Genomic DNA, 16799 nt, shown 5'->3' on the forward strand with positions numbered 1-16799 from the left:
GTTCTACTATTTGCTGCTGTTACACTGTAAATTTCCCCACTGCAGGATCAATAAGGGTTTAATCTGTCTGTCTGTCTGTCAAAAATTTGCAAAAGCAAATCTTTTTTTTTAAAGTTCTTGCTTGTGTTGTACGTTGCTTTGGACAAAAGCGTCTGCTAAATGAAATTGTAGAATTGTAGAATTGTAAAGTTAAGCATCTCTTTAAACTGTCAAAATATGACAAGATTGTCCTTTTTTACTGTTTTGACTTGATCTTGTAAATGCAGTTACAACATAGGTGGCTCATAATTTTCTGCAGCTGAAAGATTTGAGGGTTCAATTCTTTTATCCATTGTGTGTGCCTGCACATCACCACCTGGAGAAAAAGCACTGCATCCAGCATCTTTTCTGAGAGCGCTTTGCCTTTTTGTGTGTATTCACTTCAAGAAAACCTCTGAGCATTACAGGGAAAGGCTTGTATGTCACTGTCATTTATTTTCAAGTAACCAATCATATCTGCTTTAAACAGCAAATATAGTGGTGTTATATCAAGATGTTGTTGTGATTGGATCAAAACCCCCGACTAAGGGAGCCCTTTTTAGTGAAGCTTGGGGTAAAGCACTCCCCAGAGGACTGGAAGCTCTTTTCTAATGGAGAAAAATGTTATATGGACACACACACACACACACACACACACACACACACACACACACACACACACACACACACACACACACACACACGTTTGTTTTTCTATACCGGTGGGGACTTACCATTGACTCCCATTCATATCTAACTCCTAACCCTAACCTTAACCATCACCAAATCAATGCCTAACCCTAAACAAACATTTTTGCACTTTTACTTTTTTTATTAACAACAATATGGCCAAGAAAACGGTGTTGCCACCCGTGGGGACCTCATTTTAGGTCCCCACCATAAGACAAGTCCCCACCTTTATAGCAAATAGTCAGGTCAAAGTCCCCACCGGTATAGCAGAAACAAGTACACACACACACACACACACACACACACACACACACACACACACACACACTGTGTATTCCTATCTTTTTGGGGACCTACCATTGACTCCCATTCATATCTAACCCCTAACCCTTACCCTAAACCTAACCTTAACCCAGACCAAAACAATGCCTAACCCTAAAGAAACGTTTTTGCACTTTTACTTTTTTCAGTAACAACAACATGGCCAAGAAAACACTGTTTAAACTTGTGGGGACCGAAATGAGGTCCCCACAAGTGACATTGTTTTCAGTTTTCCTACAGTTGTGGGGACATTTGGTCCCCACAAGTATAGCCAGCACTTGACCACACACACACACACACTTCATTTAATTACATTCCAGATCTGATTGCACTGCTTAAATTTGGAATTTAATTCAAGATTCATGTGAGAATTAGAGCCCTTAATCGTCAGGTACATGCCCACATTAGTGATGTGCTCTAGCCTTATGTCACTGGCAGGTTTATCAGATCTTTAGATCAGGCAGATCACTAATTGAACGGATCTGTCAGCAGGATCCACAAAGTGAAGGTTTCTACGATTCTGTTTAATCATTGAGCTGTAGAGTTTATGGTGTCATGGTGGTGGGGAAATAATTTTTTTTGGTTTTGTTTTTTTAATCAGAGTAATCCTGTCTTGAAAAGATACATTTGTCTGTCATTAAAATGTTTTGTCCCTCTGACAGGAAACATGCTTCTTAGTCATTTATTGTTCTTTCTGTCTGTCTCAGCTGGCTACATCGTAAAGCAGATGGGCTTGCCCTTGAAACTGGTTGCCATGGTGAATTCTAATGACATAGTGCACAGGACAGTAACTACCGGGGACTTTTCCATGGCAGCTAATGTCACACAAACATTGGCCCCTGCTATAGACATCCAGGTACTGCAGCTATGGCTATCTATAGTTACAACTACACGTGTCAGAGGGATTGTTAAAGATATCGGTATAAAACATGACTTTCTCCATTTTATTTTCAGTAACGATAACCACATCATGTTTTGTCTGACTGTGTATAGTGGACCTTACCTTAAATCTTGATCCATCTCATTAAAATTATTCGTAACTGGTTTTGTAATAGAACAATTGCATACAGACAGACATACAGACCCAGTTAAAGGTTTGGCCACACCTTCTCATTCAATGGTTTTTATCTGTTTTAATTATTTTTTACATTGTAGATACATACCGAAGACATCAAAACTATGAAATAAACAGATGGAATTATGTTGTAAACAAAGAAGTGTTAAACTAGAATATGCTTTATATTGTAGATTCTTTAAAGTAGTCCCCTTTTCCCTTGATTACTGCTTTGCACACTCTTATCATTCTCTCAGTCAGCTTCATGAGGTAGTCACCTGAAATGGTTTTCACTTCACAGGTGTGCCTTGTCAAGGTTAGTTTGTGGAGTTGCTAGCATTCTTAATGTTTTTGAGACCATCAGTTGTGTTGTGCAGAGGTAGGGTTAGTACACACTGGATAGCCCTACTTGACAGCTGATAGAATCCATATTATGGCAAAAACCAGTCAGCTAAGCAAAGGGAAATGACAATCCATCATTACTTTAAGAACTGAAGGTCAATCAGTCTGGAAAATTCCAAGAACTTTGAATGTATCCTCAGTGTAGTCGCAAAAACCATCAAATGCTGTGATGAAACTGGCTCACACAAGGACTGCCACAAGAAAGGAATTCCAAGAGTCAACTCTGCTGCTACCTGTCCAGGTAGCAGCAGAGCTCCCAGCTGCTCCCAGCTGCCTTCGCCCGAGTCAGCTGGGATAGGCTCCAGCACCCCCCGCGACCCTAATGAGGATAAAGTGGTGTATAGAGAATGGATGGATGGATGGAACTCTGCTGCTGAGGATGAGTTCATTAGAGTCACCAGCCTCAGAAAATGCAAATTAACAGCACCTCAGATCCCAGATCCACATAAATTCTTCACAGAGTTCAAGTAGCTGACACATCTCTACATCAACTGTTCAGAGGAGACTGAATCAGGCCTTCATGGTGCAACTGCTGCAAAGAAACCGCTACTGAGGATGAACAGCAAGAAGAAAAGGATTGTTTGGGCCAAGAAACACAAGGAATGGACATTAGACCAGTGGGAATCTGTGTTTTGGTCTGATCAGTCCAAATTGGAAATCTTTAGTTCCACCTGCTATGGCTTTGTGAGACAAGAGAAAGTGAATGGATGGTCTCTACATGCATGGTTCCCACCGTGAAGCATGGAGGAGGAGGTGTGATGGTGTGGGGTGGGGGGTGGGGGCTTTTCTGATGACAATGTTGGTGATTTATTCAAAATTGAAGGCACACTGGTAGCATTGGTAGCATGGCTACCACAGCATCCTTCAGCGAGATGCCACGCCATCCGGTTTGCGTTTAGTTGGACCATCATTTATTTTTTAACAGGACAATGATTCCAAACACACCTCCAGGCTGTGTAAGGTCTATTTGATCAAGAAGGAGAGTGATGGCGTGCTGCTTCAGATGACATCGCCTCCACAGTCACCTGATCTAAACCCAATCCAGATGGTTTGGGATGAGATGGACTCCAGAGTGAAGACAAAGGGCCAACAAGTGCTCAACATCTCTGGGAACTCCTTCAAGACTGTTGGAAAACCGTTTCAGGTGACTACCTCATGAAGCTTATTGAGAGAATGCCAAGAGTGTGCAAAGCAGTCAGCGAAGCAAAAGGGGGCTCCTTTGAAGACTATAAAATATAAAACCTATTCTGATTTGTTCAACACTTTCTTGTTTACAACATAATTCCATATGTATTCATTCATTCATAGTTTTGATGTCTTGAGTATTAATCTATCCATCCATCCTTTATCTATGCACCGCTTAATCCTCATTAGGGCCACAGGGGGACTGGAGTCTTTCCCAGCTAACTTAGGGTGAAGGCAGGGGACACTTTGGACAGGTCACCAGTCTATCACTGCGCTACATATAGAGACAGTCACACTCACATCCACACCTACAGACAATTTCAGTTAACCAATTAACCTCAGCATGTTTTTGGACTGTAGGAGGAAGCCAGAGAACCCGGAGAAAACCCACACATGTATAGTGAGAATATGAACACTCCATGCAGATAGATCCAGGTCCAGGCCAGGATGCGAACTAAGGATTTTCTAGCTGCAAGGCGTGCTATTTGTTTTAACCTAAAGAGAACCTCAAATTTCTATAACAGGTCAGTTGTTCTTCATTGTGGACGAAACTCAAGCTGCTGGACAGACGGACCGATCCACCAACACATTGAGGCACCGACTTCATAGATTTACATTCTAAAGTAAACAGCAGTGTAGAGCTGCATCTTAGCCATTTTAAAGCATGACAGGATTCTTTTCATGGAGTAAACCTCTGAATATATACCTCTGACACACCAAAAGGAGTTTTGTGGGAAAAAAATCAGAGACTAGAGAGGACTTTTAAAGTTGCAGTGATATGTTTCTCCTCTCAGAATAGTGTCATGCTGCTGTGTTTGTGGCCTGTAGGACCCGTACAACATGGAGCGAGTGTTCTGGCTGCTACTCGGCAGAAATGGAGCTTCAGTAAAGATCATGATGGAGGAGTTTCAACGTTCACATAGACACTCTCTGCCTGAAAACCACCGCAAACTGGTACCAATCATTCAGCATTCACTGCACCTACAGTGTTTATTCGAACTTGCTTATCCTCTGTGTTTATAATAGGACCACGCATCTACCATCAGTACTTCTATAATCTTCGGTTTGTTTGTTTTGTAGCTGTCGCAGGTTCTATCAACTGGCACAGTGACTGATGAAGGGATCCTGGAGATCATGAGGAGGTGCTGGAATGAAAATGAATATGTGCTTTGCCCTCATTCAGCTGTGGCTGTATGGCATCACTACCACTGTCCTCACAGCCCTGGGGTCAACAGGTCAGACATACCGTTTTCTAATTATTGACATATTAATTCTGACTTCTCTGTTGTAGAAATGGGTACCAACAGGGTGACTTAGGTCCTCTTACACTCTACTGATCATTCTGTGATCATCTTAAGCATATTGCAGTTGTCTAAAATGTCATCTGAAACTGCACCAAACATGATTTCAGCAGAGAAAATTTTATGTTTAGGAAGCAGAAAATGTTTAACTCTGTCAAGACCTAAGAGACAAGTCTAAACAAAAGCAAAGGACCAGAAGAAGAAGGGCTCTTCACTCTTTCAGCTGTACTTAGATGAGTGCTCAGAGCTAAATGTTGATGTCAGCAGGATAATATGCATTTCAAGCAGTACCTGCACTCTGACTCCCTCAGCTTTTATTTACAACATTTTAACCAACTAGATTGGTCATATGGGTATCATTAGTTGGCAGGTTAAAAAGACACTAGGAGGTAACATGAGTCAAATAAGGTATTAATGTCATTGTAAACATAAACTAAGACCTCATGTCATGAAAGCATTAGATCTTAACAGTGTTTGCCTGAGGAAGAGTAGTAAATAGTTAACATAGCAAGCAAAAGTAAAGGCAATTCTGACTTACTATGGGTATCCCCTGTATCAGATTTCAATACACTGCAGAGCTCTGTTTCTACCACTAACCTGTCTTTTTCTGATCCGAGTACTCCGTCATATTAATGCATGATTCTGTTTTTTGTTTAAATCATTATTCCTGTCACTTATAACTAGAAAAGCCCTTGGAGGGCACAGTACTCGGCCAAGGTTGTTTATTCCCCCATACGGCATTTTCAGAAATGCAGAATTTTATTTTTTTTTAGAAGTGCCGCCTTTGTTTGTTTATTAGTTACTGATGATCACAAATTACGGCAACATAGAATGTGTCCGTTTAATATAGATGTACCCAGAAACAAAATGACCTTGCGCTGAGCACACATGTGTTGTGCATGTGTACGTTATGTACAGATTCCAGATCGCATGACCTAAATATGTAGCGGGTGGCGGGGAATTGATGGGACTTGGAAACACCCTCACAATTTCATTAATTATTCCTTGTATCATTTCCAACGGATAAGTGCTGATAAGTCCACAGCAGTGGATTTGTAGTAGGATCACAATCATGATCGTCAGCAGGCAGCTGACGTAGTGTTCACTTGTAGTCATAGTTACAGTGACACTGTGCTGCTGTGTCACAAGGATACAAAAATCTTTGACAGATCCGTGGATCCAGACTATAAGCTGCATCACTGCCAAAATCTAATCAGACAAACAGACAGACAAACATGCGATTGTCACATTAGTCCACTGTGTTCCTTGGTGGAATAATAACCAAAGTAATTGTGGAGTTACAGTGATGCAATAATGATTTCAACAGACCCTGAAACATGAAGATGGAAACAAACTAACCTTTATTTCAGAGTCTGGCTGAGCTCAAGCAGTTCTGTGAGAAACAATGGTCCTGAACTTGTTCTGAGCATAGTGCAGGTCTATTCATTTGAGGTTTTAGGCTACTGGCAATTGTGACTCTGTATCAGTTCTAAACATTTTTTTCATTAGACAGGGACATGCAACGTGTGATGTCCAGCTCTGTAAGTAATCTCCAGACTTTGGTTGCAGGTGTTATGTTGCAACAGCATCTCCAGCCAAGTTTCAGGCAACAGTGCAGAGGGCGGGTCTGACCTTTGACCTGCCTGAAGAGGTACTGGCCTTGAACAAGCTGCCCACCCGTTACCAGAACCTGGAGCGGAGCCATAGCTGGTGCAAAGACTGGGAGGACAGACTGCGAGAGTTCATCCAGTCTGTGAGTGTAGTCAGGAAGAACGGAGGGACTTATTACACTGGAAACTGACTGATTGAACATCAAACAGCTGTATATATGGAAGCTCGGGTGACCCTGACAGCCTTTCATTGATCTATGCACTTCATAATCATAAATTACCGTAATTTCCGGACTATTGAGCGCACCTGAATATAAGCCGCACCCACTAAATTTAAAAAGAAAAAAGTTTTGTGCATATATAAGCCGCACCTGACTATAAGCCGCAGGTTATAACATGTAACATGAGATATTTACACAGAAAGATTTTATGTAACTTGTAATTAAATATATACTTTCTTCCCGAACAGTGCCTGCAACACGGCAGTGAAACACATTGAGTCAGTTCACGCTGCCAACTCCAACGCACTAAGCTAGCGCGCTAAGGTAAGCGCGCTAGCACTAAAACTTATCTTCAAGTTTTTTATTGTATTGTATATCATCGAGGTGCATTTCGTTCTGCCTCCGTTTCCACACTCGTCTCTGCAACACACACACAGCTGCAGCGCTCCTCCTCACGTCACACTCACACACACACACACATACTCTCTCTCTCACACACACCGTAACCTGCCTAAGTTAAAGGAGAGCAGGCTTGGCCTGCAACAGCTGCATTGTATGCATTTCTTCGTGTTTTCCATGATGAGGGTGTGTGCATGAAGCACAGAATGATTGATCTGAAAAATTTAGTGTGTGTTTGATTTAATTCGAACAGTGTCAATGGTCCACTGTGACCTGTTTGGTAATTTTATTGGTCTGATGTGATGAGGCTAAACTTAATGATGACATGAAGCTCGCACGTAAAAATCTATACATTAGCCGCATCTTTGTATAAGCCACAGCGTGAGAAAAAAGTAGCAGCTTATAGTCCGGAAATTACGGTATATTAATGGTTACAGTATCTTGTTGTATCTTTGGTGATATTTGATCTGTAGTGTCATATGACTTGTCTTTGTACAGTAAATGTAACACCACAAACCATTCAAATTGCTCTGTCTTCCTGCCACATATTTTCACAAATGTAAAGATATACTAAAGAAAAAAATCAAGAAGTGTCTGTTATCAATTGTCATTTAACATTGAGGAGAATTTTCAGCTACAAGTAACAGATAAGGACTTTCTAAACAGCCTTTGTTACATAGAAACCCTCACTGAAACACTAAATGGATGTTTGTTCTGCTCAGATGAAATGTAGGGAGGATACAAAATTGAAAATTTTTCAGAATGAAGTTAATGTTTTTAATTTATTTTCACATTTCTTTTTGTCAATTCCTTTATGGATAGAAGGCAATTTTTTTTATTTCTATACCTGTGATTTCTGTATTTCATCTTTAATTTATATCTGTATTTCTGTGTCTATATGTTCATTGGATAGGTGGTCCAAATCCCAGTCTAAACAGAATTGGTCGGTTGGGTGCAACAGACAGTAGCAAACGATTCCTATTAACTCTACATGAGACAAGTTAGCTATGCTTACCTTCCATCAACTCCACACAATGTTTCGAGTAAAGTTAGCCTGCCTTACTAACACAGAGACACAGAAATACAGACACAAAGAAATGTAAAAATAGAGGATAAATAAACAAATGTAGAAAACCACAAATGTAGAAAGATTTATTTCTGCATATATACACTCACTGGTCACTTTATTAGGTACACCTTGCTAGTAAAAGGTCGAACCCCCTTTAGATTTCAGAACTGCCTTTATTCTTAATGGTATACTTTCAGCAAGGTGATGGAAACATTCCTCGGAGATTTTGGTCCATATTGACATGATAGCATCACACAGTTGCTGCAGATTTGTCAGCTGCACATCCATGATGCCATGTTCCACCACATCCTAAAGGTTCTATTGGATTGAGATCTGGTGACTGTGGAAGCTGTTGGAGTACAGTGAGCTCATTGTCATGTTCAAGAAACCAGTTTGAGATGATTTGAGCTTTGAGACATGGTGCATTATCCTGCTGGAAGTAGCCATCAGAAGATGGTACGCTGTGGTCGTAAAGGGATGGACATGGTTAGCAACAATACTCAGCTAGGCTGTGGTGTTTAAACGATGCTCAATTGGTACTGAGGGCCTCAAAGTGTGCCAAGAAGATATCCCCCACACCATTACACCACCAGCAGCAGCAGCCTGAACCTTTGATACTAGGCTGGTGGATTCATGCTTTCATGTTGTTTACACCAAATTCTGACCATCTGAATGTCGCAGTTGAAATTGAGACTCATCAGACCTGGCAATGTTGTTTCAATCTTCTATTGTCCAATTTTGGTGAACCTGTATGAATTGTAGCCTCAGTTTCTTGTTCTTGGCTGACAGGAGTGGCACCCAGTGTGGTCCTCTGCTGTTGTAGCCCATCTTCTTCAAGGTTCCACTTGCTGTGCATTCAGAGATGATATTCTGCCTTCCCTAGTTGTAACAAGTGGTTATTAGAGTTACTGTTGCCTTTCTATCATCTCCAACTAGTCTGCCCATTCTCCTCTGACCTCTCACGTTAACTAGGTATTTTCGTCCACACAACTGCCACTAATTGGATATTTTCTCTTTCTGTGATCATTCTCTGTAAGTCCTCGCGATGGTTATGCGTGAAAAATCCAGTTGATCACCAGTTTCTGAAGTTCAAAAACCAGCCCATCTGACACAAACAACCATGCCACATTCAAAGTCACTCAAATCCCCTTTCTTCCCTTGTCTGATGCTCATTTTGAACTTCAGCAAATTGTCCTGAACATGTCTACACGATTAAATGCATTTGCTGCCATATGATTGGCTTATTAGACATTTGTGTTCAGAAGCAATTTAACAGGTGTACCTAATAAAGTGGCTGGTGAGTGTATATTTTGCATTAGTAACATGTTTCAGCCTTGGGGTGGCGCCACATCTCACATAAACAGCACTGGAGTGATTACGTAAGGATAGGTTTTAGCTTGCACTGACCTCCTAGTGTTGCTCAGTAGCCCATCCTGTGGTACATAATACTGACTCGCTGATAGCAGAGCTGTACCATGGCAAAGATAAATGGAACTGATATACATTTTGCACCAACTCGTTTCTTGAATCGTAAGGAAATTAATAAATTTAAATAAAAAAATAAACTAAAAATAATTTTACCAAAAAGGTTAAGTAGAACTTGAAATTTATTTTATGAAATGAACGGATGAACATCTGTCCACCGTTGCCAACCCCAAATTTCCGAGGAGCCATGAACGCAACACGACGTTTGACAGCGAGACAGCGAAACATGGCGGCTGCTAGCTAGAGCAGCCGGATAACGCCTTCGTCTTTTATTGTCCGTCAGCAGTCAGGACATTTCCTGAACTGGTAGCCATTCACAGAGAGGGTCAGTGAACGGATGCTGGCTGTCTTCGCCTAATGTGGTTTTTATTCAGCCGTTGTCCGGCATGTTAGGGCGGTTTGTGAGTCGGTGAGGACGGCAGCCTGGACTAAAGTGACACAACAACAGAGGGGTGAGGGCAGACTGTTCCTGTGAGCTTTCTTCACCTGCCGCCGGTATGTTTCACAGGTAAGACACAGGTCCAGTCTGAGACTGATTATTCTGTGTTTGTTATTTCTGTTTTCCAGCTTTTCTTTATTTAATGTCTGTGTCACCTGACAGGTCGCTTCAGGCAAAATTGAAATGGTACTCGGAGATAAGATAGAGCAGAGAGCAGCTAATTGTTATGAAAGACGTGGACTTTAGTCCGCTTAGAAACACTCTCCCAGCCTATAGAGCTCTCAGCAGACAGAATGAGGAGTTTGCTTTTGTTTGGAGCTGGAATGTGTCTATCATGGCATCACAGATACTAGGTAGACAAATTACTGTGTGATAGATATTTTTTCACAATTTTCATAATTTCTTTACACCATAGTATTTGCTAGTTAATTAACAAATTAGTTGACAGAATGATAGCTGGGCTTACCTTCTCTTTCTATTAATTGGCCCTTTAATTGATTCAATTCTTTTCTGAAATAAAGGGCAAAACCAATACAATTTAGTAAAGCATCTTAGTAAACCACAGTAAAGCATGGTGGAGCTCATATTCTAAAGACACTTTACAAGCCCAGGAACTGTCAAAATTTCAGGAATTACACTGAGAGAAAGCCTCCTCCATAATCATAATCAAAAATCTGAATCTGAGAATGTGTGGTACCCAAAAATTCCACATCACAGTTCACTAGCATTTTCCATCTGATCTAATGGCCCTGACAAAGGACAAATGGCAGAAAACCTTCCAGGTTTGTGAAAGCAAATGTGATATGGGCAGAGTTATGTTCAGAGGCTAACTGCTGCCCAGTGGAACAAATACAAAGTGCTGAATAAATGTTCTAAATATGCACGAGGGGTGATGTTGTTTTTGATGCATTTGCAAAGAATCTATATTGATACGGGAAAAGTGTTAGGCCTGTGTTCAATTTAAAATCTGTAGATAGTGTTTCTAGGTAAGTGTGTTAGTCCTCTGTATTTTCACCATATAGTTACAACCAGTATGTCGGCTTTTCCTGTACGATACACACTGTTATGGAATGATGTTATTTTCCAAGTATTCGTGTATGACCCTTTGAATCTTACAATGCATTTAACATCTTGACCTGTTTGTCTTACTAATTGACCTGGAGGACAGTGCTGTTCACTGCTGTCTGAGCTGAAGTTCTTGATTAGACTCTTACAGTACTGCTGGTATCTTTATTCTTGACTCAATGCTAAGATAGCACTTGCTTTTACTCTTTATACATTGTTAGGTGACATTAGCCTGCTGTACAGTGTGGGAACCTGCTGCTGTTATCCAGCTGTAATGCTGCATGTTTTTGTTCTCATTCAAGTGTGATCTATTTAATGCTTTACTATTCACAGTATCTGTGGAACTTAATACTGCAAGCTTCAATGCTTTATTGCAGCTACTATTCAGTTAGAGAAGCAATACCCACATTTCCCTTCCAATACCAGCAAGATTCTTTTTTAGATACTTTAGATACACTTTTTTCATACTGAGCACACAGTCAAAGATAAATGATAAGTGTTGTTTAGTACAGTTGCAAGAACCTCTGATTCAAATTAGGTAAATGTGAGGCGCAGGAATAAATCAGCAGGTCACGGAGTCTGACCAGGTACTAACTTTGAGTCCTCACACAGCATTTATAAATTAGCTTCCATAACTAGCAAAGGGTGCTGTTTAACTGTCTGCCATGTTGCTCTGATGTGTGCCTTTGTTCAGATAACAGTCAATATGGGGAAAAGCTTAAATATGCATTTACTGCCCATTGTAAACACGTCTACCTTTTAACCTGAACTTTGCCCGTTTGCCACATTTAGTGTCACAAATCCTCCTCCGCTCATCTCCTGTGTGTTCTATCAGTGCTTTTCACCGATTCAAAGGTCAATATCAGCATGTGGGATAGGTGGTATCAAAAAATAAAAGACATCATGTGAAATTACAGGAATTTCCCTAAATTTTGACACCAAGCACAACTTGCTTCGATAAATCCTTCTATGTTTAATGTTGACTTTTGAATCCGAAGGTCGGACAGATATTTTTGATTTTTAGCTGTTCATATTTCATGCATTACATACCATAGCACTTTCATTTTATACAGATCCAATCCTTAGATAGCCAAATTATACTACATAAAATTTCTAATGGATATGATGATTAGTTTTGGTGTAATGGGTGGCCAAATGTAGCAGTTTAGAAGTTCGTGATGGATAAAATCACAACTTTGTCATTCTCTGTAACATGCAGTTATAAATATAAAGTAAATATTTTCACATGTCTGAGGACTATAGGTCACTGTGAAATAATTCTGAAAATTTCAGATCTCTATCTTTTGTTGTTCAGAAGTCTGAAAATGGTCGGAAATTTCAAGTCTTAATTTTGGCCGCAATTTTAGGGTACCCCCCCCCTACCTGCTTCAAATGGCCATAACTTTGAAACTAATGACAATAAAGCAGTCAAATTTTGGATTTTCCCATCATATATAATGTACTACACACGTGGACAAAATTGTTGGTACCCCTCAGTTAAAGAAGGAAAAACCCACAATTCTCACTGAAATCACTTGAAACTCACAAAAGTAACAATAAATAAAAATTTATTGAAAATTAAATAATCAAAATCAGCCATCACTTTTGAATTGTTGATTAACATAATTATTTAAAAAAACAAACTAATGAAATAGGGCTGGACAAAAATGATGGTACCCATAACTTAATATTTTGTTGCACAACCTTTTGAGGCAATCACTGCAATTAAACAATTTCTGTATTTGTTAATGAGCGTTCTGCAGCTGTCAACAGGTATTTTGGCCCACTCCTCATGAGCAAACAGCTCCAGTTGTCTCAGGTTTGATGGGTGTCTTCTCCAAATGGCATGTTTCAGCTCCTTCCACATATGTTCAATGGGATTCAGATCTGGGCTCATAGAAGGCCACTTTAGAATAGTCCAACGCTTTTCTCTCAGCCATTCTTGGGTGTTTTTGGCTGTGTGTTTTGGATCGTTGTCCTGTTGGAAGACCCATGACCTGCGACTGAGACCAAGCTTTCTGACACTAGGCAGCACATTTCTCTCCAGAATGCCTTGATAGTCTTCAGATTTCATCGTACCTTGCACACTTTCAAGACACCCTGTGCCAGATGCAGCAAAGCAGCCCCAAAACATTACTGAGCCTCCTCCATGTTTCACCGTAGGGACAGTGTTCTTTTCTTCGTATGCTTGGTTTTTGAGTCTATGAACATAGAGTTGATGTGCCTTACCAAAAAGCTCCAGTTTGGTCTCATCTGTCCAAAGGACATTCTCCCAGAAGCTTTGTGGCTTGTCAACATGCATTTTTGCAAATTCCAGTCTGGCTTTTTTATGAGTTTTTTTCAGCAGTGGTGTCCTCCTTGGTCGTCTCCCATGAAGTCCACTTTGGCTCAAACAACGACAAATGGTGCGATCTGACACTGATGTACCTTGGCCTTGGAGTTCACCTTTAATTTCTTTGGAGGTTGCTCTGGGCTCTTTGGATACAATTCCAACGATCCGTCTCTTCAATTTGTCATCAATTTTCCTCTTGCGGCCACGTCCAGGGAGGTTGGCTACTGTCCCGTGGGTCTTGAACTTCTGAATAATATGAGCCACTGTTGTCACAGGAACTTCAAGCTGTTTAGAGATGGTCTTATAGCCTTTACCTTTAAGATGTTTGTCTATAATTTTTTTTCGGATGTCCTGGGACAATTCTCTCCTTCGCTTTCTGTTGTCCATGTTCAGTGTGGTACACACCTTTTCACCAAACAGCAGGGTGACTACTTGTCTCCCTTTAAATAGGCAGACTGACTGATTATGAGTTTGGAAACACCTGTGATGTCAATTAAATGACACACCTGAGTTAATCATGTCACTCTGGTCAAATAGTTTTCAATCTTTTATAGAGGTACCATCATTTTTGTCCAGGCCTGTTTCATTAGTTTGTTTTTTTAAATAATTATGTTAATCAACAATTCAAAAGTGATAGCTGTTTTTGATTATTTAATTTTCAATAAATTTTTATTTATTGTTACTTTTGTGAGTTTCAAGTGATTTCAGTGAGAATTGTGGGTTTTTCCTTCTTTAACTGAGGGGTACCAACAATTTTGTCCACGTGTGTAAATGTATGTAAAAACTTAACAAAATCTGAGAGGGTCAGGTGGGGGACCACCGGTTGAAATGATATGGAATGACCCAAATATAAAAATACATGTACTGAAGATTTGAGCCGTATTGTACCTGACTAGTTGATGTACTACCAAAAAATTAAAAAAAAAACGTTTTCATCTGCTTTATGTCTTCCTCAAACATGAATGGACCAGCACACCAGCAGGTGCCTGAAGGCCTTCCTCTCTAAAAAGATCATGTCTGTTGCAGCTGTCCACTGGGGTGGAGACAAGCATTCCACAGCTTAATACCAAACATGCTGCAGGTCCCTGTGAAGGCCACATTCTAGGGAGATGGGAAATAGGAAATACTATGATGTAGTCAACATTAATGTTTGTTTCTTCTTTCCCTCGGCTGCTACTATATTAATTAGAACTGTATGCAACTATGAAAAAATCCAACAGGAATCATTCTTGCTGTATTCTGTGAACTTGCTCTAATCATTATTGTTTTGCTTCTCTGCAGGTACACTCAGGCCTGTCTGTGAATTAGCCCTTCACTCCTTCCTCATCCCTACCCTCTGCTGATGATGTCATCTCCACCAGCAAAGCCGTCCACTGCATCCCTGGCCCTCGGATCCCACCTGCGACCCTCCACAGCCCTGGACTCTCTGTCTGTTTCTTCCCTCTTGTCTGGGGATCTGGATGATGAAGGAGATGGAGGAAGAGGAGGAGAGGCAGAAGGACTGGGAGACTTAGAGGTGAACCCATATGATGGTTTGCCCTTTTCTTCGCGCTACTATGCCCTGCTGGAAGAGAGACAGAAGTTGCCTGTGTGGAGGCTCAGGCAGAGTCTGTTGCAACACTTGGAGAGTCACAACATGGTGCTCCTCAGTGCACCAAGTGGAGCTGGAAAAAGCACCCAGGTAACCTGGAACTGATCAGGCCACAGTAAAAAAAAATGAATAAATTTTTAAAAAATCATCATATAAATATAATTCTAAACTTGGTTTTATAAAGTCAAGTTCAGAACATGAGTGTTTGGTGTCCAAGATTGTTTGCAATTATGGAAGATGAAATTAAATTCCTGAGAAAGAAAAATCTTTGTAGAATAAGTAAAGTACACGATAGTTGATAAAAAAAAAACTTTATTCAGTGTAACACAATAAGCCAAACATCATCATGCATCAGTGTTTAATGATGTTATTTTGTGCTGAGCTACATGTGTACAAGAACTTTAAATACTGTGTAAAATTATCAAGATTAGTATGAATACGATACTAAAAATCACAACACAGCAATATGTGATATTCTGTGCTGCAAACACAGTTCTGTCCATTCCACTATAGCCAAGAGAGCTCAGTGAAAAACAAATAGACAAAACACAAGCAAAGATAACTCATGCCCTGCTTTCCCAAAATGCTGCAAATGCACAAGCTAAATAAGAAACATTCAGCAATCTTACAACATAAACATGCCATAAAGACAACTGTAAAGTCAGACAATGTTCCATCACTGATAGTGAATGCCTCCAGAAACATTGAACGAACACAGTCAGAATGTAATAATGTTTGCAGCAGTCCCACCATCAGTGATAAAAGGTCCAACAGATTTAGTGTTTCCCAATATTTTGTCAGTGTTGAAGCTGTATTATTTTTGTATATCTCAGTCTATTTAGCTGTGTTTTCTTGAACTGCCATGTGCTTAGCTCCTCTTTGCCACTCTGCAGTGTGTTTGTATTGAGATTAGGGAGATCTTTGCAGTTGACACGAACCAAAAATGGAAGCAGTGAGATGTTTTCATGCCACAGAAAGCTGGCATAGTTACAGCTGGAAATTTCACGTTATTATAACATAGTAATAGGGGTCTTCTGTGTTGACTTTTTTGTATAATTTTGGAATTTTTTCTTTTACTTGATATCAAAAGTAGAAACTTGAAAAGAACATGCCTGGCTGAGAGGATATTGTCAATGCCTTAGGCTACCAGGACAACCCTAAATCACTGGTATTGTCACAATATCAGTAATTTGGTAGGCAGTACCAATGCAATTCTACGATTCTTGATTCTATGAGTGCCAAATTTTATATAAATATAATATAAATCAAAATAATCTGTTTCATAAATGCAATTGCACACACAGTGTACATACACACACATAGAGCATTTTATTGTGACTGAATGATATGAGCAGCACCTAGCTCAGTAATAAGATTTCCTGTATAATCTTAACACGATTATGTCAGTCTTTGTGAATGTTATATGTGGGGCATTCCTGCAACGGATGCATCTGCTACAGTTACACATTATTGTTGTATCTTTAGTAGGTACTGCATCTACATTAACTTTGATACCATAGAAAAACAAATACCATCAAATTTGTAGAATTTTGGCGTTACTTGGTTACTGCCATATCAGTTCTCATGACATCCCTAATCCCCAGATACAGTTGTGCT

The 16799-nt window shown here is 40.1% G+C and overlaps 2 protein-coding genes and 1 long non-coding RNA gene across 10 annotated transcripts in view; all 3 read left to right on the forward strand.

Annotated features, from left to right (window-relative positions):
• thnsl2 (threonine synthase-like 2) overlaps positions 1-8342 on the forward strand; it is a 46021-nt gene extending 37679 nt beyond the window's left edge. For all 4 annotated transcript variants that reach the window (XM_022218120.2, XM_022218121.2, XM_051938238.1 and 1 more), the window contains 4 exons: positions 1737-1885; positions 4499-4624; positions 4751-4905; positions 6541-8342. In XM_022218120.2, the coding sequence (XP_022073812.1) occupies positions 1737-1885; positions 4499-4624; positions 4751-4905; positions 6541-6772 (662 nt within the window). In that variant the 3' untranslated portion in view covers positions 6773-8342. The remainder of the gene's footprint in view (positions 1-1736; positions 1886-4498; positions 4625-4750; positions 4906-6540) is intronic.
• Positions 1-16799, forward strand: part of LOC127530785 (uncharacterized) — a 186643-nt gene that overhangs the window by 43240 nt on the left and 126604 nt on the right. The window lies entirely within an intron of this gene.
• Positions 9029-16799, forward strand: part of dqx1 (DEAQ box RNA-dependent ATPase 1) — a 34201-nt gene continuing 26430 nt past the window's right edge. The window contains exons 1-2 of one of the 2 annotated variants that reach the window (XM_022218125.2): positions 9029-10250; positions 14873-15272. In XM_022218125.2, coding sequence (XP_022073817.1) covers positions 14934-15272 — 339 coding nt within the window. In that variant the 5' untranslated portion in view covers positions 9029-10250; positions 14873-14933. Of the gene's footprint in view, positions 10264-14872; positions 15273-16799 lie in introns of both variants that reach the window. The other variant, XM_022218124.2, reaches the window with a different exon arrangement.

The sequence above is a fragment of the Acanthochromis polyacanthus genome, chromosome 18 (genome assembly GCF_021347895.1).
Source record: "Acanthochromis polyacanthus isolate Apoly-LR-REF ecotype Palm Island chromosome 18, KAUST_Apoly_ChrSc, whole genome shotgun sequence".
NCBI classification, from domain to species: domain Eukaryota; kingdom Metazoa; phylum Chordata; class Actinopteri; family Pomacentridae; genus Acanthochromis; species Acanthochromis polyacanthus.